The sequence below is a fragment of the Equus caballus genome, chromosome 20 (genome assembly GCF_041296265.1).
Source record: "Equus caballus isolate H_3958 breed thoroughbred chromosome 20, TB-T2T, whole genome shotgun sequence".
Classification (NCBI taxonomy): Eukaryota; Metazoa; Chordata; class Mammalia; order Perissodactyla; family Equidae; genus Equus; species Equus caballus.
The window spans coordinates 9019409-9046989 of record NC_091703.1 but is presented as its reverse complement, the minus strand read 5'-3'; the positions used below and the strand labels follow the sequence as shown (position 1 = coordinate 9046989).

General features: G+C 38.4%; 1 protein-coding gene and 1 long non-coding RNA gene across 18 annotated transcripts in view; one reads left to right on the top strand and one right to left on the bottom strand.

Moving 5' to 3' along the window:
* The window catches only part of CAGE1 (cancer antigen 1), a 45633-nt gene that overhangs the window by 6904 nt on the left and 11148 nt on the right, over positions 1-27581 (top strand). For 12 of the 16 annotated variants that reach the window (XM_023624419.2, XM_023624416.2, XM_023624418.2 and 9 more), the window contains 8 exons: positions 648-1171; positions 3495-4550; positions 5288-5437; positions 10125-10235; positions 12388-12468; positions 12692-12799; positions 23483-23587; positions 24221-24291. In XM_023624419.2, coding sequence (XP_023480187.1) covers positions 648-1171; positions 3495-4550; positions 5288-5437; positions 10125-10235; positions 12388-12468; positions 12692-12799; positions 23483-23587; positions 24221-24291 — 2206 coding nt within the window. The remainder of the gene's footprint in view (positions 1-647; positions 1172-3494; positions 4551-5287; positions 5438-10124; positions 10236-12387; positions 12469-12691; positions 12800-23482; positions 23588-24220; positions 24292-27581) is intronic. The other 4 variants (XM_070244919.1, XM_070244917.1, XM_023624417.2 and 1 more) reach the window with 1 other exon arrangement.
* The window catches only part of LOC111769257 (uncharacterized), a 39493-nt gene continuing 22708 nt past the window's right edge, over positions 10797-27581 (bottom strand). For both annotated transcript variants that reach the window (XR_002802111.2, XR_011429886.1), the window contains exon 3: positions 10797-10907. This is a non-coding gene — a long non-coding RNA (uncharacterized lncRNA). The remainder of the gene's footprint in view (positions 10908-27581) is intronic.

The window sequence follows — 27581 nt, the reverse complement described above, 5'->3', positions numbered from 1 at the left end:
AGAAGGGAAGGGTCATGAATTAATTTTGTAACACTTTACTGTTTTCCCTTTTGCCTTATGTGTTTTTGATTTTTTTAAACATCTTAAATCTGGGTAATTTGTCATATTGAGAAACAGTGTAGCATAGCATTTAGGAATAGCATTCTAGAATCTCAGCTGCACTGCTTACCCTCTCTGTGACCTTAGGCAAGTAGCTTAACATCTCTTATGTCTCAGTTTCCTTATCTGTAAAACAGGGATAATAACATTACCTAGCTCCTGGGATCGTTGTGAGATTAAGCAAGTTTATGTGTGTTTGCTATTATACTATTCACTGTGCTTTTGTATTCTTTTGACACATTTTATAATAAAAACATTTTAAAATTACAGTGCAGCAAAAGAATTTTGAAGGTATCTTGGAATTTGTTATAATGGTATTTGGACAGGATAATATATAACAAGCCTTTTGTAGCAGTATTTGAGAACTTTCCCCCATGAAAAAGTTTTGTTTATTAGCACAATGCCATGCTAAAATCCACTCAGCAAAAAAGGTTGAAATATATATAATTCTTAAAAGTCTCTAAGAGTTTATTTCATAAGTCTGAATATAAAAGCACGTAACTTTATGGTCAGCTAATTCTTATTTCCATCTTTCTCCTTCTAATGAGATGTCCACATTGGAAATTACTCACAGAATGTACCAACTCAGCCGATTGACACCAGCATTTCTTCCTTCAGACAGTTTGAACCCACTTGTAAACTTCATCAGACAGAAGCATTTAATAATGAAATGATAACATTTCAAAATCTGACAGAAGGCTTACCTTACACGGAGAAGCCAGAATTGCAAAGTCAAGTATATAATTATGCAAAAGACACCAATAGAAAGGAAGGTCCATTTAAGGAAGAAAATCCAAAGGGAACTAGCACTTCCACAAATAAAGAGCAGCTTGCTCATGAGTGTGTCAGACAACCTCCTAGAAGCCCGCCTCCAATCCACTGCAATGGAGAGACGCTGAAATTCACGGAAATGTCACTGGCTGAAAGTACTCCCGCGGAATCTGCCCTCAACACTGGTCAACCTCAAAGTTTCTTGTGTAAGGAAAATGTACACAGTGATGTTGAAAAACCATTTTATAAAGAGAATAACTTTAACCTGCTTGATCTGAGAGCTAGTTATAAAACAGAGGAGGTAAGATTTTCTGACGGTCAGTACAGGCTGTAGAGTATTAAAGGGTGTGTGTATGTGCGTTTTTTAAATGTATATGAACTGAGACTTTTCCAAGTAGTGCTAAATCGTCTAATTAGTACAAAGGACATTGCTTCTCTGTGGAAAATGCCTTCCGAGATCTTAATCAATTTAAAAACAAAGTTTTCTAGTAAAATCAAGTCCATACTTGGAGATTAGCTCTACCAAATGCTAATGTCTGTGAGGATCAGGGCTCTGTCTTACTCATCCTTTTATATACCTTAGCATCTACACAGTGCCTTGAATATAATAAGCTTTTATATTTTGTGAATCAAATTGAAGCAGGGGGTTGAGAAGAGGAAGAAGTACAGGGGTATTAATTAAATTATTTGACCAAAAAATCAAGTTTTTTTTAATCATGGGGTTCCTATTGACAAGCAAAAAATATTTACTTTCCTACCAAAGTGAAAACATTAAATTATCTTTTTTTTTTTTTTTGTCTGAGGAAGATTTGTCCTGAGCTAACATCTGTGCCAATCTTCCTCTGTTTTATTCTTTTAGTACGTGGGCAACCAACACAGCGTGGCCACTAACAGAGTGGTGTAGGTCCGTGCCTGGGAACCAAACCAGGCTGCTGAAGTGGTGCTCACTGAACTTAACCACTAGGCCACTGGGGCTGGCCCTTAAATTGCCTTTTGATTTATTAATTCTGGGCATGCATGTCATATCCTAAGAGCTCTGAAGATGCCAACTGTGTAAATTCTATATACTCTCTGAACAAAAAAATAAAAATTTTAAGAATTAGTGTGGGCAAATGAAATCATTCAAGAATAGCATAAATAATACCTTTTCATTATGAGTTTGATGAGAAGAGATATGGCTATTATGTTTCATTTACAAATATGAGCAATCTTTTGTTCATTTATTTGGAAGAAGCATTTAAAAGAGAACTTTATTTCTCTATGTTGATTTCTGGAAAATGACATTTAAAACTGTTTAATTAGGATTTCTCAAGATTATTCCTTCCTGTTCCCATTGCATTTAGTCATTTATTCAGTCAGTCAGTAATACCTTCAGGCATCTATTATGTGCTATCCCCTGTATTATGTGTTAGTTATGTAATGGTTAAAAAACAAAAAGATGTGATTTTTGTCCTTATGAAAATAATATCCTAGTAGAGGAAATAGGCTTTAAACAAATAATCACGCAAATAAATGTAAACTTTCAACTATGATAAATGCTGTGAATAAAAGTTGCATGTAAAGTGTGTGTAAAGTATATGTAATGTAGTATAAAATTACATATAAACTTGCAACTATGATAAGTGCTGTGAATAAAAGTAAGATGGGGGTCTTACTGTCCTGGTCAGGGAGTTTGAGGAAGGCTTCCCTGAAGTGGTGGGAATTGAGCTGAGTTCCGAAGGACGAGTAGGAGTTAATTAGGTTACAGTGGATGGGAAAGCATTCCATGCAGAAGTAACAACATATGCAAAAACCCTGTGGCTGCAGGGAGAATGGTACCTACCAAGACCTGAAGGAAGCCCAGTGTTGCTGCGCTAAAGGGAGCAGGAGGGATGCAGTAGATGAGGATGGAGAGGTAGCATGGGTCAGATATCAAGATCAGATATCAGGACCTTGTAGGCCCCAGCAAAGATAGTTGTCTTTATCCCAGAACAATGAAAACCGTTAAAATACAGGGGTCCAGTATCTTTAAATTCTAGAAAGTTATACAGCCCACCCCTACTGAGGTTTTTATGTCATATTCATTTCAGTATTTTCTTACTACAACTTACTGTCCTTTCTTAATCCCCCAAAACCTGTATTGTGGACAGAAAGTCAATCGTGAGGCATGTTCATCTGACATTCTAAGGCTGAGAGGATTCATAGCATAGTGAGGTAATGGTTTAATGAGAAATAAAGTCTTTATTCAAAAGAGGCCTCACAGACTGTAGGGTAATTGATAAGTTTGTTTTAATTTATTTGAGGTGAAACTATCTTATATGTATTCAGAAAAGTTTGCATCATAGGAAATGGTGAGGGTATCAAAGTTTAACTTTTCTTCTGTGACAGTAAATGTGATACATATCTCTACCCTCCACCTACTGTTTGTGCTCTGCTGTGCTGGTAGGCACTGTGCATACATTTAGCAATTGATACTTAAGTATTTTTTTAAGTAGGTGTTATTGTTGGTAGTAGATATTAGCATTGTTCTTTTATAGCTGAGGAAACTAAACTAGGGATCTAGGATTCAAGGCCAGCTCTGTCTGACTTCAAAGTTCATCATCTTTCTACTCTTTCATGCTTATTTTATTTACTATGATTTACAGCTTGCATTTTCTTCAAAAGGAATACAGAATTCTGGGGATATTCCTAAGGCGTCAGCCAGTCACCAACAGGCAGTAACAGTGGAGGGCGTGGACAGTCCAGGGGTTGCCTCACCTGGGTCTCCTGCAGGCGCTTCTTCGAGTGATGGAGCATCTCAGGAGGACTGCAGGACACCTGACACAGAGCAAAGCTTGGAAAGCTTACAACCTCTGGAAGAGGATTTGGCTTTAAATGAAGTCTTACGGAAATTAAAACATACTAACAAAAAGCAGCAAACTCTGATCCAAGACCTACAGTGTAGTAAAATGTATTTAGAGAGGAAGGTTGAAGAGCTACAGATGAACACTTCCAAACAGCAAGTGTTCGTTGACATCATAAATAAGCTAAAGGAGAAAGTCGAAGAATTAATTGAAGAAAAATACAGAGTCATGCTAGAGAAGAATGATATGGACAAGACACTGCAGAATTTGCATGAGATTTTAGCTAACACCCAAACACTTCTTCAGGAATCTAGGAATGAAAAGGAAACCTTACAGCTAGAGCTTAAGAAGATGAAGGGCAATTATGTTCGTCTCCAGGAAAGGTACATGACTGAAATGCAACAAAAAAATAAAACTCTAAGTCAGTGCGTAGAGATGGACAAAACCTTAAGCCAGAAGGCAGAAGAGGTAGAGAGGCTGCAGCTACTCAAAGGAGAGTTGAAAAAGGCCACCACTTGTGCTTTGGACTTGTTGAAAAGGGAAAAAGTGGCCCGAGAACAAGAGTTCCTGTCTTTACATGAAGAATTTCAGAAACATGAAAAGAAAAACCTGGAAGAAAGACAGAAACTGAAATCCAGCCTTGAGAAATTGGTGGTGCAAGTTAAAAATTTGCAATTCATATCTGAAAGTGAAAAGGCTGAGAATATAAAACTTCAGCAGCAGATCGATGAAGTCAAAAATGAAAATGCAAAACTCCAGCATCAGGTTGCAAGGACTGAGGAGCAAAGTTACCCCAAATCTGCGATAGCTCAGTTAAAGGAGCACTTGGGGGATGTGATGGAGTCAGATATCACAAAGGTATTGTCACAAATCAGAATCTCTAATGCAGGATCTCAAGACTTTCTAATAATCTGGTGATGCATATTTAGGCATGGCACTTACACAAATTTGTTTGCAGAAAGAATTATTAACAAAAAAGGAGAGATGGGCCAGCCCTGTGGTGTAGTGGTTAAGTTCGGCATACTCTGCTTCCACGGCCTTGGTTCACAGGTTCAGATCCCGGGCGCGGACCTACACCACTCATCAGCTGTGCTGTGGTGGGAACCCGCATACGAAATAGAGGAAGATTGGCACAGATATTAGCTCAGGGCAAATCTTCCTCAAGCAAAAAAAAGAGGAAGATTGGTGACAGATGTTAGCCCAGGGCAAATCTTTCTGAGCAAAAAAAAAAAAAAAAAAAAAATGGAGAGAGAGAATGGAAAATGCACCACAGGTTTGGAGAAGTTTCTTTGGTTCTTGGGTACTCACATTAAAGAACAGCCATTTCTGGCCTCTTGTGATTATTTTGTAAGAGGCAAAAATTAATGTGGGAATTTTGTGGGTACTCATAACCAGACATCTGAAGCATCCTTTGAGAAAGGATTTTGTAAGTGGGGATCTTGATCTTTTTTTTTTCCCTGAGATTTCTGAGAACCAAAAAGTTTGAGAACCACTGCTCGGAGTTTTTAACAGTGGCATTTTATTCAGCATTTTACTTAAAAAGTAATGCAGATTCTTTGTCTTTATTGTGACAAATCTGAATTGTGTACATGTAGGATGCAAAGATAATACATTCTAATTTGGTCCTGAATCGCTCGCCTTGTGAAGATGAGAGCCTGAATCCCCCAGATGTGAAAATAACTTCTCAGCTGGCCTCCAAAATTCGCAATCTTCTGGCTCTGGTGGTAGGACTTCTTACATGCCAGGTAATTAAAAAAAAAAAAAAAAATCATATTTTTTTATTGGGATGGAAGAAATATCAAGGTTGGACTAAACCAGAAGAGGCAATATAAGTTATGGAAGAAAAACAATGGAAAACAAAATACAGCCCCTTCAACCAACCGGTCAGCCCTTCCTTCCTCCTCCTTCTTTTTTCTGTTTATCTTTCTTCAACACCTAATTCCCACAAGTCTATAATAAGATAGAAAATAAAGACATGAGGTGAAACCCTTCATCTGGTACTTCCCACATTTCAGGAAAGCTCTCTCAGAGCACTGGCCTCATGCTCTGGGTCGGTCTGCCCCTCGTGATTAGGGTTTGTTCTCATTAATGAGCTGTTTACCCAATCTAAAGTCTAGCTGTTGGGCAGGGGGAGGGCAGTGTGGAGCTGTGTACAAGAGTAGAATGAGAAATGAAGTTAGAGTCACGTGAGTTTGAATCTGTGTTCACCACTTCCTGGCTGTGTGACTTGGCCAAGTAACTTTTCCTTTCTCCGCCTTGGTTTCCTCATCTTAAATGGGGGAAAAGATGTTTGCTGCTGCCCCTGGGCAGTTACTAGTGCTACATTTAATGAGAACCTATTAAAGGGCATGACACTTGATAGCTTCTCAAATTAGCTTAGCCAGCTCTCTTTCTTCCTCTTCCCTTCTATTATTGTATATTCTTTGATCTTAACTGCTGCCATCTGAGCCAAAATTTGGGGGCATGAGTTGCGACGTTCCTGATCCAACACAAACCTTATTTCTATTTTGTTTCAGCTAAAATTTGTTGAACACTAGTATTTACCAAATGCTAGAACCAGGGCTAAGCATTTTATGCAGAGATCACAAAGTGGGGGACCACAGACTGTATCCACCTAAAGTTTTGTTTTTAAATATTTGAATTTGAATGTGGCACCGACTCTGCTTTGCTGCAGACTTTTCTACCCCACCCTCCCGCTTCAAACATTTGCTTACTCACCACGTTTGCTTGGTTTTCTCCTGTCTCACTGGAGCCTGCTGTTCTTTCTCAATCTTATCTGCTGGCTGCTGCTTCTCTACCAGACCCGTGAATGATGGAGTGTGTCATCAGCCCTCTTCTTAGTAGATCTCACCCCACACCAAACAAATGTTGTCTGTTTGCTTGTTCTGTTCTCCCATCCCCACTGGAACAGAAGCCCCCAAGACCAGAGACTCAGCATGCTGTTTGCCTCTCCCTAACACGGTCAGACTCCCAATAGGCACTCAGTCCGCTGACTTCCCACCCTGTCCTTGGAGGCATTTAAATTTACTGTCCCTGCTTTTCATGGATTATCTCATCCACTCTTTACACCATTCTTTATATTGTCAGGCTTCTTTTTTTTAAACACAGAAAAACCTAGGCTGAGAATAGTTGAGTTTCTTGTCCAAAGTCTCACATATGGTTAAGTGGCAGAACTGAGATAGAAATCCAGGCAGTCTGACTCCAGTGCATGCACTTTTGACCCTTACCTTATACTGGTACTAGTACCTTCATTCTGGGTACCCTTGAAATTTCTAGAGTTTCAGTATTGTTGAAGATGTCTGATTGTTCTGGTGTCAGGTATAACGGTTTGTCTAAAATTTGGATTTGTAAGCTGACTAGGCTAAGAGGGAATGTATGTAAGACTGTAAGCATGTATAGTTATTATAGATGAATACTAACTTCCCAGCCATTATAGTAATCTGTCCCGATAACAGCTTATATACAAGTGTGAATCTGTATGAATTCTTTCTACACTAACACTTTATTAAGATGTCTTATGATGAGTAATTGAAGAATGGAGTTCAATATTATTTTACTTCCTTTGGTTTGGGCACTTATTGTGGAAGGGAGATTTGTTTCATTGTGTTTTTTCCTTCCTCCTTTTATTTATTTATTTATTTTTTTTTTTTGAGGAAGATTAGCCCTGAGCTAACTACTGCCAATCCTCCTCTTTTTACTGAGGAAGACTGGCCCTGAGCTATCATCCATGCCCATCTTCCTCAACTTTATATGTGGGACGCCTACCACAGCATGGCTTTTTGCCAAGCGGTGCCATGTCTGCACCCGGGATCCCAACCGGAGAACCCGGGGCCGATGAAAAGCGGAACGTGAGCACTTAACTGCTGTGTCACCAGGCCAGCCCCCATTTATTTATTTTTAATTGAAGTAACATTGGATTATAACATTACATAGCTTTCAGATGTACATTGTAATATATTTCGAATTCTGTGTAGATTACATCGTGTTCCCCACCCAAAGACTAATTAGAGTCCATCACTTCACATGTGAGCCTCGTCACCCCTTTTGCTCTCCCCCATCTTCCTCTATGGTAATCACCAATCCAATCTCTGTTACTGTGTGTTTGTCATTGTTTTTATCTTCTACTTATGAGTGAGATCATACGGTATTTGACTTTCTCCCTCTGACTTATTTCACTCAGCATAATACCCTCAAGGACCATCCATATTGTCACAAATGGCCAGATTTCATCATTTCTAATGGCTGAGTAGTATCCATCGTGTGTAAATACCACATCTTCTTTATCCATTCGTCCCTTGATGGGCACCTGGGTTGCTTCCATGTCCTGGCTATTGTGTATAATGCTGCAGTGAACATAGGGGTGCATGTATCTTTATGCATTTGAGTTTTCAATTTCTTTGGATAAATACCCAGCAGTGGGATAGCTGGATCATATGGTAGATCTATCCTTAATTTTCTGAGGATACTCCATACTGCTTTCCATAGTGGCTGTACCAGTTTGCACTCCCACCCGCAGTGTACAAGGGTTCCCTTCTCTCCACGTGCTCTCCAACATTTGTTGTTTCCTGTCTTGTTAATTATAGCCATTCTGACCAGAGTGAGGTGATACCTCGCTGTAGTTTTGATTTGCATTTCCCTGATAGCTAATGATGTTGAGCATCTTTTCATATGCCTGTTGGCCATCCATATATCTTCTTTGGAGAAATCTCTGTTCAGATCTTTTGCCCGTTTTTTAATTGGGTTGTTGGTTTTTTTGTTGTTGAGATGTATGAGTTCTTTGTATATTTTGGATATTAACCCCTTGTCTGATATATGGTTTGCAAATATCTTCTCCCAATTGTTAGGTTGTCTTTTTGTTTTGTTGATGGTTTCCTTTGCTGTGCAGAAGCTTTTTAGTTTGACGTAGTCCCATTTGTTCATTTTTTCTTTTGTTTCCCTTGCCCGGTCAGACATGGTACTTGAAAATATGCTGCTAAGAATGATGTCAAAGAACCTACTGCCTATGTTTTCTTCTAGAAGTTTCATGTTTTCGAGTCTTACATTCAAGTCTTTAATCCATTTTGAGTTGATTTTTGTGCACGGTGTAAGGTAATGGTCTACTTTCATTCTTTTGCAAGTGGCTGTCCAGTTTTCCCAACACCATTTATTGAAAAGACTCTCCTTTCTCCATCATATGCTCTTGGCTCCCTTGTCGAATATTGGTTGTCCATAAATGTGAGGGTTTATTTCTGGGCTCTTGATTCTGTCCATTGATCTGTGTGTGTGTGTTTGTGCCAGTACCATGCTATTTTGGTTACTATGGCTTTGTAGTATATTTTGAAATCAGGGAGTGTGATACCTCCAGCTTTGTTCTTTTTTCTCAGGAATCCTTTGGTTATTTGGGGTCTTTTGTTGTTCCATATAAATTTTAGGATTCTTTGTTCTATTTCTGTGAAAAATGTTGTTGGAACTTTGATAGGGATTGCGTTGAATCTATAGATTGCTTTAGGAAGCATGGACATTTTAACTATGTCAGTTCTTCCAATCGAAGAGCACAGAATATCTTTCCATTTCTTTGTGTCTTCTTCGATTTCTTTCAACAATGTTTTATAGTTTTCGGTGTACAGACCTTTCACCTCTTTGGTTAAGTTTATTCCCAGGTATTTTATTCTTTTTGTTGCAATTGTAAATGGGATTGTATTCTTAATTTCTCTGTCTGCTACTTCGTTGCTAGTGTATAGAAACGCAACCAATTTTGGTATGTTGATTTTGTATCCCGCGACTTGACTGTATTCATTTGTTTCTAAAAGTTTTTTAGTGGATTCTTTAGGGTTTTCTAGATATAAAATCCTGTCGTCTGCAAAGAGTGACAGTTTCACTTCTTCTTTTCCAATATGGATCCCTTTTATTTCTTTTTCTTGCCTGATTGCTCTGGCTAGGACTTCCAATACTTTGTTAAATGTGTGGTGACAGTGGGCATCCTTGTCTGGTTCCTGTTCTTAGAGGGATAGCTTTCAGTTTTTCTCCATTGAGAATGATATTTGCTATGGCTTTGCCATATATGGCCTTTATTATGTTGAGGTATTTTCCTTCTATACCCATTTAATTTAGAGTTTTTATCATAAATGAATGCTGTATCTTGTCATATGCTTTCTCTGCATCTATTGAGATGATCATGTGATTTTTATTCATCATTTTGTTAATGTGGTGTATCAGGTTAATAGATTTGTGGATGTTGAATCATCCCTGCATCCCTGGATTGAAACCCACTTGATCATCATGTATGATCTTTTTAATGTATCATTGTATTCAATTTGCTAGTTTTTTGTTGAGGATTTTTGCATCGATGTTCATCAGTGATATTGGCCTGTCATTTTCTTTTTTTGTGTTGTCCTTCCTCCTTTTAGCTTTACTGAAAATTTTTACTATAACTTCTCAAACTGTTACCCTTAGGACATCACCAATCCTGATGCTGAACATTTCAAAGAGAGTGAGAAAGTGAGTGATATAATGCTAGAAAAATTGAAGAGCTTCCACCTTAAAAAGAAAAATTTAGATATACAGGTACTGTATTTAGCCTTCATTCTAGAATTTGTGTCATTTTTGGTGAGAAAAATAGTCGAAAAAAAGATAATGTAAAAGTATAAAGAAACTCCTAAAATTTGGCTTTTTTAAAAAGAGAAACCAGGGGCCAGCCCATGGCCGAGTGGTTAAGTTCACACACTCCACTTCGGTGGCCCAGAGTTTCACCAGTTCAGATCCTGGGCATGGACATGGCACCACTCATCAAGCCATGCTGAGGTGGTGTCCCACATGCCACAACTAGAAGGACCCACAACTAAAAATATACAACTACGTACCGGGGGCTTTGGGGAGAAAAAGGAAAAATAAAATCTTAAGAAAAAAAAAAGAGAGAAACCAGATTACCTTTACTATGGCCCTGACTAAAGAGATATGTTGTTCAACATTTGCCTTGTTCTAGAACGTAAATCTGTATTAGAAAATCTCATTCATCTACCAAAAAATTGGGATGGTTATTTTTTCCCTTTTGCATGACACTACTGATTCCTGAAGAATAGTGTATTTTGACATTCCTGCAGTGATTTCAAACTTCGTCACTTGGAATAATGGAGACATCGAAAACACATTGTTTTATTTCTCAAGTGGGACAAGGGTAAGGGAAGCGGCTCCTGGAATTTCTTCAGTTGTTCCTTTCTTGGTCTAGTGGTGCAGAGACTGAGGGATAAAATTAAGAGAGTAAGTTAAATAGAGAAGGTGATAGGATGTTAACTTGTGCCATTTTTAATCTGAGAGGAATAAAGAAGTGACAGATTAATCTGGCTAAAGGAATAAAAACATTCAAATCTGGGATCTTGGATTGTTGTAACAAATTCAGTCCTAGCCCATCAGGAAATTACTCCTCTGAACTGAGGTGGACAGAAAATTAGTTGCGAGTGTTCTGGGGAATCTCTTTGTCTCCTAGCCAACCTGTGGAGAAACACATCAGGGAATAAATAGACATGCAGAAAACCCACTGGCCTCCACTTCTTAAACCAACCTTCAAAAATAGGCCCAGTTCAGGTTGGAGCAGGAGGTTACAAAAATGCGATTTCAGATATTTATGTTCTTTTGGTAAATTTCTGTGTAATTGCAGAAATATTGGCAGATGACATGATGTGATGTCTGTGATTTGATTCAGTGAAGGGGAATGAGGGAGGAGGAAGAGGTTGGGGATATAAATGATACAAGATTGGCCATTAGCTGTTAATAGTTGAAGCTGGATGATAGTTGCATGGTGGGGTCATTAAGTTTTTTTCTCTATTTTAAAAAATATTGGAAATTTTTCATACTAAAAAAATATTCTGTGCAGTACACTTTTACCTCACTGATATTTGGAAAAGTTCATATACTGAATACTAAGATTTATTGTTATACTGAAAAAACAAATGAGAAATGATTATAAATTGCATCCAGAAAATCTTGGCTAATTTTTTTCTTTAAAGAAGAATTTTAATAGCCTGCCTGTAAAAACAGTTGAATATTAGGATAAGCTTCCTGGGGATCCCAAGCCCACCCTCAGGTTTGATGGTTTGCTAGGACCGGTGGATTCAGCATACAGTCGTACTCACAGCTATGGGGGACAACAGTGAGAGGACAGAGCAAAATCAGCAGAGGGGACAGGTGCATGGGGCAAAGTCCAGAGGAAACCAGGCTCAAGCTTCCCAGAGTCTTGTCCAGTGGAGTCACACAGGACAATGACTTGTGACAATGCCTGTGAAGTGTCATCTACCAGGGAAGCTCGTTAGAGACTCAGTGCCTAAGGTTTTTACTGGGAGCTGTTCACAGAGGCACCTCCTGCCTAGCAAGTACCAAAATACCAGACGCTCCAGAAGGAAAGAGGTGTTCAGCATTAACCGCATTCTCTGTACAAATAGGTGAGCATAGTGAGCCATTCACATCAGGGATGATGGAAACGCTCCCACAATCCAGGTCCCCAGATGCCACTCAGGGGGCAGCCTCGCTAGCAGGCCTTTCCAAGGAGGGCAGTCCCAGGCTTGCTGGGGAACTCTTTTCTGCACACGAGCTATGAAACAGTAGACCCTTTGGAGACCAGAGATTAGACTGTGCACGGTTTGATGATTTTATTGTAAATGGTATAAAATGTAGTTGTATTTCCTCTCCTTCTCTGAAATGTAAAATGCTTTTTTTTTTCTAGCTACTGAAACATAAAGACAGAATCACAACTTTTAGAGAGTTAATTGCTAACGAAAAAGCATTTCAAGATCAGGTTATTGAGGTGAGTTTCACATTTACTGTGTACTGTCTTTAACATACAAAAATACAACTTCAGATACTTATGGTCTTTTGATAAATTTGTTGAAATTTTTTGGCTTTAAGTTCTACACTTCTATTATTCTAGCCACTGAAGATGTCTTTGATAAACTAATAAAGTATTTATTGTCAAATCTTCCAAGGAGTGTGAAAGTATTGGAAGTGAGCACAAATATATTTAATCTCAGGTTACAGACTTTGATTCAAATGAAGCCAAGAAGGTCAGAGATGTACCTCTCTTATTGGGAGCCAAACTGGATAAGTACCACAATCTAAATGAAGAGCTTGATTTCCTGGTAAGAAAGAACTTTTGTTGCTTTGCTATCATTTTTATATGCAACATAATTTTATTACCAAGTTTAAGAAATTATCAACCTTCAAAAAATTGGCTTATTAAATTGTCACACACTGGCATAGTGGCAGTATTATTCATCCACAAAAACAGAGAATTGAAGTTTGCATTTTCAGGTTTTGAAATTTTGAATATTGTCCCACCTGATTTCTGTTTAGACTAATCAAACTTTTTTCTTTCAAAATGCAGAAATAAAAACTTATGTGCTACTTTTCATGGTGAATGAAGTACATTTGTATAGTTGCATGTGCTGCCACAATTCTCATAGCAATAGATGTTTACATTAACCATGATTGGGGTGCTTTGGGAAATAGCACTCATAGTTTACTTTAGATGGCATCTAAAGATAAAGGCATCACCACAAAAAAGAAATGGCAATTATGTGGGTGATGGAGTTGTCAGCTAATACTATGGTGGTTATCCTTTTGCAATATATAAGTGTATCAAATCAACACATTATATATCTTAAACTTACACAGTGTTATATGTCAATTATATCTCAATAAAGCTGGAAAAGATGAAGGCAGATAAAACAGGAAAAATATGGTAGAAGAAAATGAAAATATCTTAGTGTCTAGAAAGTTACAATCCAACTGCATCCCACTATAATGAAAAAGAGATCACTTAACATAATTTATTTTTTAATAGTTAGAGAAGTCTATCATCATATTTCTAAATTATTAAAAATTGGCATTCCTCTGTTTAAGAGGAAAAACAAAAATCCAATGCTGTGAGGGCTCTAATTCATTAATCTTTTTTCATTAAATAAGTAATTATTGACTTCCCATGAAAGGTTAAGCAATGCTAGTCACTATGGAGACAGAAAGCTAGATCACGGATAAGCCCTGCTTCCAAGGAATGTAGAAAAGAAGATAAAATACATAAATAACTATTTATGAGGAATCAAGGAAAAGTTTTTAAAAAAGAGACACGGGGACAAGCATCTAACAGAGGGAACGCTTGTCAAGTGACTGGAATTCAGAGGAAGAACAGAGGGCATCCAAGCGGGAGACTCGTGGAAGACTTTGTGAAGGGGATGAGAGTTGGACCTTGTAGACCAGTAAAATTTGAGCCTAGGGAGAAAAGAGGAGAGCACGCAATAAATCCATCATTCCTCATCAGCTTCTATGCCTCCTGGCCTGGGGGTAACGGCCATGAAAATGGACCTTAATCCCCCTAGCAGTGGGAAGCTGGAATGAGAACAAGGACACAAATGAAAGTGTGTCAGACACACCATGGTGCTTGCAAAACGTGCTACAGTCTGCCCTGTACAAACTTTATCTCAGAGAAGCCAAATAATTGAAGAGGGAGAGTTCTTCACTGAAGAATGTAAGCTTTTAAAAGCAGAAGAAAAGATACACTTAGAAAATTATATTTTGCATCCCTGAAGAAAATAAGCAATCTAGAGAATTATCGTAATTCCTTGTAAAACCTTTAAGTTCAAGACTGATAGGGAACTTCTAATGAATGGGTCAGATTGACAAACCTCTGAGCCAGCTGATCAATCTCAGCCCCACTAAAGGTGAGACAGGCAGACCTGTGCACCCTCACGTGATGCAGGAGGACACACGCAGCGCTATTTATAAAGTCTTCTCATCAGAACAACTGGATCTGAAAGCAGGCTTCTGGACCTGACTACCAAGTGACGATGGATAAAGAAACATATTAAATGACACCATGATAACAAAATCCAGAATGTGAAAAATTCTAATAAGTAAACAATTGGCATGAGAAAAGGGAGAGAGGAGAGGCACAGCTGTTGCAGAGTAAAAGAGGTTAGAGACTTAAGAGACAACTCAACCAAATGCAGTGTGTGAAACCTGTGTAGATCCTGATTGCAACGAACCCACTATGAAAAGACATTTGTGAGATAATAGCAGAAAACTGAACACAGTCTGGGTATTAGATAATATTAAGAAATTATTGTTAATTATAACAGATGTGATAGTGGTATCACTGTGTTTTTAAAAGCCCTTGTCTGTTAGTGATACATATTGAAAAGTATTTATGAGTGAATTCATACGATGACTAGGTTTGCTTTAAAATAAATAGGTGGCAGAGTGAGAGTGGAGTGGGGAGAGGTTGGAGACAGATGAAAATATAATGGAAAAATGTTAATAATTGTTGAAGTTAGGTGATGGGCACATAGAGGTTCATTTTACTACTCTCTGTACTTTTGTATGTGTTTGAAATTTTCCAAGATAAAAAGGGTTTTGTTTTTGTTCTTTGTTTTTGAAATGCAGAAGTATGCTCCAGTAGGCTCACTCCTCATTCTCTAAGGAACTCTGGGCCAGCAAGACTTGGTCTGCTGGAGTTAAATTTGATGACTCACACCTCCTCTGATGCTTTGTCATGTGCTTCTCTTGTGGTCCGTCTGACCCCTAGCCTTTGGTTCTTCTTCACGATTCTGATCCTGCTGTCTGCTCCATTCACCCCCTGACCTCCTCTCCACTGAGACAGGGTCCTTGACCCCAGCTTTGCCTTCTGGCTGGTTCTAGCAAGTGCTTAACTGTCAAGTGGAAAATGTCTCCTGGTCCTGGAAGCTCTTGATAAGGTATCTCCGAGTCAGGGATGTGGTCAGATAGTCTTTACCTAGTGTTATGGAAGATAGAGAAAAAGTGTTAATGCAAGCAAAAGCTTCTTAGGAAACCTGGAATTATGAACTAGAGAGTGCCAAACACCCTGGCTCTATGGCCAGGCCACTTGCACCTCAAGTCATGGGGCCTCGCTGATCTTCTTAGAGGTGTGTGATGGGCATAACAATGGCCCCCCAAAGATATCCACACCCTAGTCCTGGAACATGGCAAGAGAGACTTTGCATCCCTTGATAAAACAAGGCATCTAGGCAATTATGGCAAAAGGGACTTTGCAGATGTGATTAAATCAAGGACCTTGAAATGCGGAAAGAGACTATTCTAGATTATCAGGATGGGCCCAATCTAATCACATGTATCCATAAAAGTGGAGAAATTTTCCCAGCCACATGAGAGAGAGAGGTGACTACTAAAGGATGTCAGAGTTGCAATATGGCTGGCTTTGAAGGTCAGGGAAGGGAACAACAAGCCAAGGAATGTGGGCATCCTTTAGGAGCTGGAAAGACTCCCCTCAAGCCTTCAGAAAGGAACATCGTCTTGCTGACACTTTAGTGGAGTGAGACCCCCATAAGACTTCTAACCTACTGACTGTAAGATGATGTTTTTGTGTTGTTTTAAGCCACTAAGTTTGTGCTAATTTGTTACAGCAGCAATAGGAAACTAACACAAGATGTGTTCACCTCATTTTCTTTAGTCACTTCGATTGCAGTGCCTCATAATATACTGGAGCAAGTTAACATATTATTAACTTGAAACTATGTCCACAAATCTAGAATACAGGGGGACTTCAGAGGAGATTCAACCTGGGAAATCTTCCTCTGGAGGACTTCATGACTGAGCAGTCCCTCCTGGACTGCGTGAATCTCATTCAGCACCAGCAACTGGCTGGCTTCTCTGCCTTGGTGCCTGTCGTCCACACAGCACGGGTGAGCAGCTTTCCAAGAGGACTTCCTCCTCTGCTACAATCAAGCGTATGTTGCTGTGGACAAGGCCAGACATGGGCTCTTCCTCAGCCTAACTCAGCCCTGCCCTTGGAGCCTGCTTCTTCGAGATGCTTGGCAAGGCCCATCACAACTCCTGTGGGTGTGCCTGTACACCGTGTGCTCCAGCACACGTGGGCAGGCCCCATGGGCAAGGAGAGCTGGGGAGAGGAGAGCATGCCGCTGCACCTGCTGTTAGCCCTCACGCACCCGGAAGTGGGGAGGTCTGGTTAGACCTTATTTCCTATCTCCACGTATGTAAGGGCTGTGATGCTCTCTTAAAGATTACTTATTCCAAATATTTCACATCAAACTGTGTAAACACAAATATAACAAATATGCAGGTACCTACCACCCGGGTTAAGAAATAAAATATGAATATAGTTCAAGCCCCCGTGGCCCCTCTTCGGTTGCACTTCCTCCCCTCCACCCAATGGTAACCATTATCCTGAATCTAGTGTTCACTTTTACCATGCATTTCTTTATTTCCTGCACACATGTGTATCTCTAAACAATGCATAATATTGTTTTGCATATCTTTTTTTATTGTATCTTGTATATCCTTTTCTAACTTTTTCCCCCTCAACCTTATAATTGCAAGATTCTTCCTTGTGATAGGAGTAGCTGTAGGTTACTCATTTTCACTCCTGTATTTTAGTGTATGAATAAATCATAGCTCATGCTAGAACATTTCAGACACATCCAGTCATTGTCCACATACTTTTACAGAGTTGAAATCATAGTGACATAAACTCTTCAATGTTGTTTTAATTAATATACCACACATTTTTACATGTTACTATGCTAGCCTTATAGATTGTATATTGATTATATATAATTCTTAATGGCCACATAATATTCCAGAGTGGAAATACAGGTTTTTTTAGCCCCTCCCCTTGTTGGATATTTGGGCTCTTTCCTTTTTTTTTTTGGAGGAAGGTTAGCCCTGAGCTAACTACTGCCAATCCTCCTCTTTTTGCTGAGGAAGGCTCGCCCTGAGCTAACATCCATGCCCATCCTTCTCTACCTTATATGTGGGATGCCTACCACAGCATAGCTTTTGCCAAGGGGTGCCATGTCCGCACCTGGGACCAGAACCAGCGAACCCCGGGTCACCGAGAAGTGGAAAGTGCGATCTTAACTGCTGTGCCACCAGGCCAGCCCCTCTTTCTGCTTTTATGTGGAGAGGTTTTTCCTTTGTGGGTTATTTTCCTAGAATAAATTATAAAAGTGAGATTACGCTTTTTTTAAAGCTATAAATATACATGTGGATCTTTATGTACATAATCAAATGAATTTTCAAAAGAGTTGAATTTTACCTTGCGGATATCAGTGTGTCATTGGTACTGTTTCACCAAAACCTTGCCAGAATTAAATATTATCACTTAAATTTTTTCTAACCAATTGCCCTTTGAGTTTATCCTTACAGTAAGATGGAACATTTTTCAGTATGTTGCTGTTATTAATTGTGTCTGTGGGACAGTCCCACACAGATTTTAATATATGCAGATTTTAACAATTCTCATTTAACACAGATTTTAACACATGCACTATATTTTCAAAGAATAAGAATTGTGATAGAATAAATGTTCACTATGCAGAGACTCCAGACTGCTTTCCAAGCCAAAGTGTTTTAAATCCATACAGCACATATTCCTGGGCCTAGTACCCCTCTGAAGATTTTTTTTGCTTTTTCTTCAATTTAGCTTGTCCCCAAATCTGATTTCTCTTCTACCTTCTCTTAGGTATGGCCACTGACTTGGGGGAGGGTGAGAAGGGTGAGGAGTAGGGGGAAGAGTTTCTCCATGAGAGCTGAGATCTTCACTGGAGGCAACAGAGGATGCCCACATCAAAGGACTAAACAAGGCCACAAACCATGCAGCATGCGAAAAGCCTAGGAGGGAAACCTGAAGAATCATCAACCAAATAGGAGGTTGGGATGGGGGCGCAGTGGCACCAGGCACAGGATCTATGGATCCAGACATCTAGGGCCAAGTGAAAGCCGGGCAGAAGGCTCCTCTGTGAACTGTCTGGTGGACGGGAGGGTCGAGGGCAGGACAAAGCTTTGGAGTTTGCTTCTCGCCGGAACTCTCATGTGTTTCTCTCACAATGATCTGTATCCCCTGCCGTGTTAAGTCAGGCGCAGAGAAAGTCACTTTACCAACCATCAGTTTCTCTTGTTTTATTCAAATTGGTTTTCTTTTGGTGGAGACTTTGAGTGGGTTCAATTCCTAGCATCCAGCTCTGAACATTCCAGCATCTCTGAGACATCAAGGAAAACACACCACATTAAAGGACAGCTTTCATTAATGGTGGTCAAACAACCATGTTCAAGGTTATCTGGTAGTGTCTTCCTTTACAAAAGAAAAATGTTGCCACCACTTTATCCTTTAAATTATTCCATAAATATTACTTTACATATTAAAAAGTACATTTGGTATGATTTCATGAAAATATTTTAGACTTTTTCAGTGATTTGACTTTAATAGACTGTCTTCCAAAACTTTTCTATTTTGAAAATTTTTTTAAACTTCAGAATATTGAGCTCTTAATGAAAAGACAAGCCAGAAACTGGGAGAAAATAATTGTAAATCACAGACCTGATAAAGGACTTGTGTCTAGAATATGTAAAGAACCCTCAAAACTCTATAATAATAATAATAAAATAAACAACCCAATTTAAAAAGTAAGCAAAAAGATTGTAAGAGACACTTCACTAAGAAATACATAGATGGCAAATAAATACATGAAAAGATACTCAGCATCATTAAGAGGCAAATTAAAACTACAATGAATACCACTACAGACCTATTAGGATGTCTGCTAAAAAGACTGACTGGAAGACATTAAAAGACATTGAAGAAAACACAAATAAATGGAAAGATATTTTGTGCTCATGGATTTGAAGAAGTAATATTGTTAAAATGTTCATACTACCCAAAGCAATCCACAGATTCAGTGGAATCCTTATCAAAATTCCAGTGGGATTTTTCACAGAAATAGAACAAACAACCTACAATTTGCATGGAATTTTGACCACAAAAGACCCCGTGTAGCCAAAGAAATCTTGAGAAAGATCAAAGCTGGAGGCATCATACTCCCTGATTTCAAACTCTATTACAAAGCTACAGTAACTAAAACAGTATGGTATTGGCATAAAAACAGACTATAGGTCAGTGGAACAGAATAGAGAGCCCAGAAATAAACCCATGCATATGTGGTCAATATATGACAAAAGAGCCAAGAATATACAATGGGGAAAGGACAGTCTCTTCAATAAATGGTGTTGGGAAAACTGGACAGCCACATGCAAAAGAATGAAACTGGACCACTATCTTACACCATACACAAAAATCAACTCAAAATGGGTTAAAGACTTGAACATAAGACCTGAAACCATAAAACTAGAAGAAAACATAAGCAGTAAGCTCCTTGACATAGGTCTTGGCGATGAATTTTTGAATCTGACACCAAAAGTAAAAGCAACAAAAGCAAAAATAAGTTGGGGCTACATCAAACAAAAAGCTTCTGAACAGCAAAGGAAACCATCAACAAAATGAAAAGGCAACCTACTGAAGGAGAAAACAATTGCAAATCATATATCTGATAAGGGGCTAATACTCAAAATATATAAAGTACTCATACAATTCAATAGCAAAAAAGAAATAATCTGATTTAAAAAGGGGCAGAAGATCTGAATAGACATTTTTCCGAAGAAGACATACAGATGGTCAATAGGTACGTGAAAAGATGCTCAACATCACTAATCATCAGAGAAATGCAAATCAAAACCACAATGAGCTATCACCTCACACCTGTTAGAATGGCTGTTATCAAAAGACAAGAAATAACACGTGTTGATGAGCACGTGGAGAAAAGGGAACTCTTGTGCACTGTTGGTGGGAATGTAAATTGATGCAGCCACTATGGAAAACAGTATGGAGTTTCCTCAAAAAAATTAGAAATACTGTATGACTCAGCACTTCCACTTCTGAGTATTTATCTGAAAAAAAACAAAAATACTAACTTGAAAAGATATATGCACCCTCATGTTCATTGCAGCACTATTTATAATAGCCAAGATATGGAAACAACCTAAGTGTTCATGGATGGATGAATGAATAAAGAAGATGTGGTGTATACATACAACAGAATATTATTCAGCCATAAGAAGAATGAAATCCTGCCATTTGCGACAAAATGAATGGACCTCAAGGGTGATATGCTAAGTGAAATAAGTCAGACAGAGAAAGACAAATATGATCTCACTTTTATGTGGAATCTAAAAAAAAATGCTCATAGATACAGAAAACAGATTGGTGGTTGCCAGAGGCAGGAGATGGGTGTGAGAAATAGGTGAAGGGGGGTCAAAAGGTTAAAAAAAAAAAAAACCAACAGGGGATAAAATACCTTCCTGGAGATTTCGGGAGGCAGGAAAACTATGAAGGGGACATAGTTCAGGAGGGAGTAGCTGGGAGAGCGAATGACAGACATATCAGAGTTTGCTCAGTGGATGGAATCTGTGAGGGTACAGAGAAAGATGTTAACTTGGGGAGTTGGGGGGGAAAGTGAGTGCTCTGATTGAGTGAAAGCTGGGAAGGGACATTTAGGGAAACAGCCCAATATCCCAATAGAAATCCAGGCCCTGGAGGAGAGTGTGTGAGTTCTTCTCTAGTCTCATCCATGGGTTCTTATGCTGAACCTTTCACCTTCCTGATCTCAAAAAAAAAAAAAGGCTGTCGGGGGCGGCCCTATGGCTGGGTAGTTAAAGCCCTGTGCGTTCCAATCCACTTGGGTGGCCCAGGTTCACAGGTTTGGATCCCAGGTGCACACCTACTCCACTCATCAGCCATGCTGCGGAAGGATCCCACATACAAAGTAGAGGAGGACTGGCACAGATATTAGCTCAGGGCTAATCTTCCTCAAGGAAAAAAATTAAAAAAGGAGGAGGATTGGCAACAGATTTTAGCTCAGGGTGAATGTTACACACACAAACAAAAAAAATGCCTATCCATACCAAGGATTGGTGAGGATGTGGAGCCACTGCAATTCTCATACACTGCTGGTGGGAACGTAAAATGATACAACCACTTTGGATAAGACTTTGGCAGTTTCTTAAAAAGTTAAACATACACCTGCCATCCTTCTATTCCTAGGTATTTACCCAAGAGAAATGAAAGCATACGTTCATACAAAGACTTGTACATGAAGATTCCTAGCAGCTTTATTTATAATAGCCAAAAACTGAAAGCAACTCAAATGTGTGTCAACAGATGAGTGGATTAACAGATTGTGGTATATCCCTACAATGAAATACTACTCAGTAATGAAAAAGGGATGAACTACTGATACACAAGCAACCTAGATGAATCTCAAAATAATTGTGCTGAGGGAAAAGAGCCAGACAAGAGTAAATACTGTTTGGTTCCATTATATAAAACTCTAGAAAATACAAACTAATCAGTAGTGACAGAAAGCAGATCTGTGTTTGCCTGGGGCTGGCATAGAGTATGGAAGTTAGGGAGGAAAGGTAGGCAAGACGAAGGGATCACCAAGAGGCAAGAGGAAGCTCTGGTGGGAGGGGCGGTGATGGATATGTTCATTATTTGATTGCTGTGATGGTTTCATAATTGCATACATATGTAAAAATTTATCAAACCGTACACTTTAAATATGTGCAGTTTATTGTATATCAGTTATACTCTTAAAGTGGTTAAAATTTACACTCTTTAATGGGGACTTAAAATTTTGGATTCCTTTTCACTGTAATCCAAAAAGCTGATTTACAAAGCTATTCTTTTATCTCTAAAATAAATATCCTTTAAGAAATCTTTTGCTCTTCTTTCTTTAATCTGAGGTTAGCAAATAAAAAAATTCAATCTGAGGACTTAAAAGAGTTATTACTTTGAACTTGAAAGCCATTAAAGAAATTTAAAATGTGCCATGAAGTCTATAATGAAAAACAGAAGTGAGAAGGAATTCCTTGTTGCTTCAGTAAAGTGTCATGAGGGATGTGACGCTAAGAGTGGAACTCCACCCTCCAGGATGCAGTGAGGAGGTGCAAAGCAATAGAATGGAAAAAGCCCTATGCTAATGGATGACAAAGATGGATTTTAGTCTTTTCCACTTCTAGATATATCCTTTCAAAAATCTCTTAAATTCTCTTCGCCTTGGTTCTGTCTGTTAAATTGAGGTAATAATGTCTGTACTCCCTACCTTAAATAATGTATGTGGTCAGAGGAGTAGGACCACTGACTTGATACTGTCCCCATTAGTTTATTTATATAAGAGAGAAAGAACAAAAAAAGTTGCTATTTCTGCAGCAAATTTGTTTTCCTATTGCTTCCTCCAGGCTGTTTCACTACAGACGTGTAAGTATATTTAAAACATTAGAAGATTGATGGCCATTCTTAACATTGTTATTTAATGGGAACATTTCTGTTGTTTTCTTCTGTAATTGCTTTGAAAATTAAGGTAACTGCTAAGAGCACTTGTGAATACCCTTTCCTGATAATCAATCCTGGATGTCACTTTTAGAAATACAGTTTTTAATTTTTAATGGGTTTTTTTGCAAATAAAAATTGAACCATAGGTGAGAACAAGAAGTACATTTAGCTGAACTTTTTCTTTAATTCACAGTCATTTATGCAAGTGGGAATATTTATCAAACCTGAAATGCACCATCAAGCACATGAGTGCTTTCCTTCAGGTAGAATCATATATGTCTATACATTGGTTATATAGGGAAAGAAGGTAGTGAAGATTTGTGGCATTATAATAAGTACTTATGTTCACTAACAGATGTTTAATTACTTGCAAAGCTGTTTCATAGTATTAGACTGGAGAAAAGCTGAAACATCATTATAATCTGTCCATCTGTTCTCAGTGCAGTCTAGCTAGGATCTGGTCATAGCATCTCTTGACTCACCTATGGTACAATTCAGTTTAAGAGAATATTGGAATAAATTATAGCTGGTTGTTCTCATTTGTTCTTAGCATCCATGCTTTCATGGCAGTTTCCAGGTTAGTATTTTTAATGATGTTTCTCCATAGATTGCAAAATTGGGAAATCTTTTAGAGTCAAAAGAAGACCACTGCAACAGACTCATTGAAGAGAATGACAAGTATCAAAGACATGTAGGCAACTTACTAAATAAGGTACAGATTTTCTTACAGAAATATTTATCTTTTAAAAACTATGCCAAATATTAAAGTAACAGAATTTTGGAGCTAAAGAGGATCTGAGAGATGATATCACACAATTGTATCAATTCTTTTTACTTCATAATGACATTATAAAATGCCCCCATTTGCCTTTTAGCTGAAAGCTAGCAAAGAACATAATATCTGTCTTTCCTTCTGCTGTCATCAGTTTCAGGTCTTAGTATTGCTACTTCAGTTTGGAGGTAATTATAAATCTTGCCCACTTAGTGTTCTAGTTTACTTTTTAAAAACTGTGTTAACTTTAACCAAATGCACTGTAACTTTAATCAATACATACACTGCTTGTGTGGAAGACAACTGGATCATAGTTGACTCTTTACAATTGTGCATTTTTTGACGCTTCACTTTTTCTGCATGATGAGTAGACACATTATCATTCTATTTCTATTCGTATCTCTGATTTCAAAATATAAGGAAAATGTTTTGTTTATTGTAAAACTTTCATTGATGGAAGTCATGTCATTGAACTTCAATTTGTAGAGATTTTTAAAAATCAAAAAATAAACAAAATTAGATAAAAATTCCAGAATTTATCAGAGGATAATTTTTTAGCTTATTTTTTTCCAGGTTATATCATATGAAGAAATTATCGAATGTGCTGACCAAAGGCTCGAGATATCCCACTCCCAGATTGCACAGTAAGTTGAAAAACATTAAATTAACTTTTAATTTTGTAAACATTTACTGATATTTTATGTGACCCTCTAAATTACGAAGTTCATATTCTTAGATTTCAAGAAAAAGGAAAAATGTGCAGTTTTATAAATTCAGACCATTCTTTAATAATATAACTAGTCTATTTAATGTCTGGACTTCTTGGTCAGAGTCGAATCACAAGATGTTCATCTTCCTTCCTCAGAGCTCCCTTGATTCCCAGGGCTGGTGAAGGATTAGTGAGAAACGTCCGACATTTTTAGAGGATACTATCATGGTATCCAAGTAAAACAACTTTGCAGTGCTTAGAATTTATTCACAGAAAGTTTTGGAATGCACACAAAAGGAAACATATCCATATATATGTTAAATATCAAGTAACCTTTCTCATTAGAACAAGATTCAGCTTGAAACACTCCGAAATTAGTGTTTTTAAATTCAGCAAAGTTTTTCCACTGATTTATTATCCTCCTTTCTCATATGCTTCTTCCTCCTTCCTTCCCCAATTTCATTTATACTGTCCTGGCTATCCTAGAGCTTAAGCAAAAGGTCCAATCTGACCTAGAAAGCACCCCCCAGCACAGGAACTTTCTATGGCACTAACTCACCACAAGATGTGAAACACAGTGTGGGTATTTGTACCTTGGGAAGTTTGCCTCTGTATTTCACTATTGTTTCTAAGCAGAATGAATGGTAAAACAATTTTCCCATTTTTCAGACTGATGCAGACAAGTTTTAAATTTGGAGGGGGAAGTGATGTTACACACTCAAGAGAAGTAAAATTAGACTCCTCCCTAGCTTATAACCAAGAAACTCAACCAATGCACAGTCCTCATGGGCTCATGAAATATCAAAATAAAGAATAACCTAATATTTTAAAAACAATATCAAACCATGAATCTAGCCAGATTGCTTTGCCCCAGTTATTTTTTTTTTAAGATTGACACCCGCGCTAACATCTGTTGCCAATCTTCTTTTTTCTTTTTTTTCCTTCTTCTCCCCAAAGCTCCCCAGTACACAGTTGTATATTATAGCTGTAGGTCCTTCTGGTTGAGCTGTGTGGGATGCTGACTCAGCGTGGCCTGACGAGTGGTACTGTGTCCGAGCCCAGGATCTGATCCGGAGAAACCCTGGGCTGCCGAAGAGGAGCACACAAACTTAGCCACTCGGCCATGGGGCCAGCTGCAGCCCCAGTTATTTTTAAAACTTATATTTCAGTTGAGTGGTGGATCCAGCTTGTGTTCAAAAAGAGACCTGGAATCTGAGTTTTATTAACTTTATTAAAAAGATTGTCAATTGTGGCTGCTTATTAGGATTCCCTTGAATGCTTTTTAAAAAATATCCAATGCCCAGGCCTTACTCCCAGATCAAATCAGCTAAAATACCAGGTGGGATCTGGGCATCAGTATATTTCAAAAGCTGCCCAGGTGATTCTAATGTCTGGATAGGTCGAGAACCACTGCCAGATATTGCGTAAGTTGATTTCGTTAAGTGATGAGCGTTGTCATTGATTTTTTTAAATCAAATATAGTCTATTATATCCATGAAGAACAGTATTTTTGTTTATAGTGAATTAGCTTTGATCTCATTAAAAGGTATGTGCTGCTTTAAAGTTACCAAATACACGTCATCAGAGCAATGTTTCTTTAAATTGGTGCTCGTCTATTCTGTTAAAAGTTAGCAGTGTTTGAAGTATCTTTCTTCGATTACATTCACAGGCTATACTGTAAATTTTCAATTCACATGCCTTGGAGTTTAGAAACAGCTGCTTACTTACAACAGCCGTTCATGATATTTGATTTTTCTAGAAGACTAAAAGAAGGAGCTTGGTGCAGTCCATTTTGTACATGTAACCAGAGTGCTCTTTCTGAAATATAAATTTGATCATGCCCCTTAAAACACGTTAGTGATTTTCCAGGACTTTTAGGTAAAAGCAAAAATCCTTAGCATGGTCTACAAGTTTCTTCATGATACAGCTCCTGCCTGCCTCTCCAATCTCATGTCACCATTCTCTGCCTTGCTTTCAGCCACACTGGAGATGTTATAGTTTCTCAAATGCATCACATTCTTTTGCCGCGTGGCTTTCGCATATATTGTTCCACCTGGAATGTTCAGACTACCCTAACCCATTATCGCCTACTGTCCTTCAAATCTCCACTCAAATGCCCTTTCCTTACAGGTACACTCACTGTCTTCCCAGTCTGAATCAGGCAGCTTTTCACAACGCTACAAAGATTCAGGTGGTCTTGCATCTCTTTCTCCCAAATACTGCTTCCTCTGTAACACCTGTGGCTAGGTCAGTTTCAGGTGTGGGAGTCCTGCTCCATACATTCCTGGCTCTGGAACACTTTCCTATGAAATGTCAGACTTGTTCTCTCTACCTCACTTCCTATCACGTCTATGACAGCATCTTGGTGAGAAGTGGATCCTCTCACAAAAATGTTCCTGTTCTACCTACAGATGGTCAACAGGCGCATGAAAAGGTGCGCAACATCATTAATCATTAGAGAAATGCAAATCAAAACCATAATAAGATACCACCTGACACCTCTTAGAATAGGCGTTATCAAAAAGACAAGAGGGGCCCGCCAGGTGGCACAGCCGTTAAGTTCGAATGTTCTGCTTTGGTGGCCCGGGGTTTGCCGGTTCAAATCCTGGGTGTGGACACGGCACTGCTTGGCAAGCCATGCTGTGGTAAACGTCCCACATATAAAGTAGAGGAAGATGAGCACAGATGTTAGCTCAGGACCAGTCTTCCTCAGCAAAAAGAGGAGGATTGGCAGCAGATGTTAGCTCAGGGCTAATCCTCCTCAAAAAAAAAAAAAAGATAAATAAATCCATTGGTGTTGCCAGTTTTCTTTAGCAATACACTATTTAGCACTATCTTTTGGCCCTACAAGATATCCATATCCTAATCCTTGAAACCTGCAAATGCTACCTTATATGGCAAAAAAAAAGGTCCTTTATGTTAAATAATAATCTATTATTCTATTAATGTAATATAATATTATTGTATTAATTATATTACTGTAAGCCAGCATATTAAAAATTAAAAAGGAAAAACCATATGATCATCTCAATAACAGAAAAAACATGTGACAAAATCCAACATTCATTCATTTAGAGAACACTATTCATTTAGGGCTAAAAACTCTAAACAAACTAGGAATAGAAGGGAACTTACTCAATATGATAAAGAGCATCTATAGAAAAAATACTGCTAAAATCATACTTAATGATGAAAGACTGAATACTTTTTCAAGATCAGGAACAA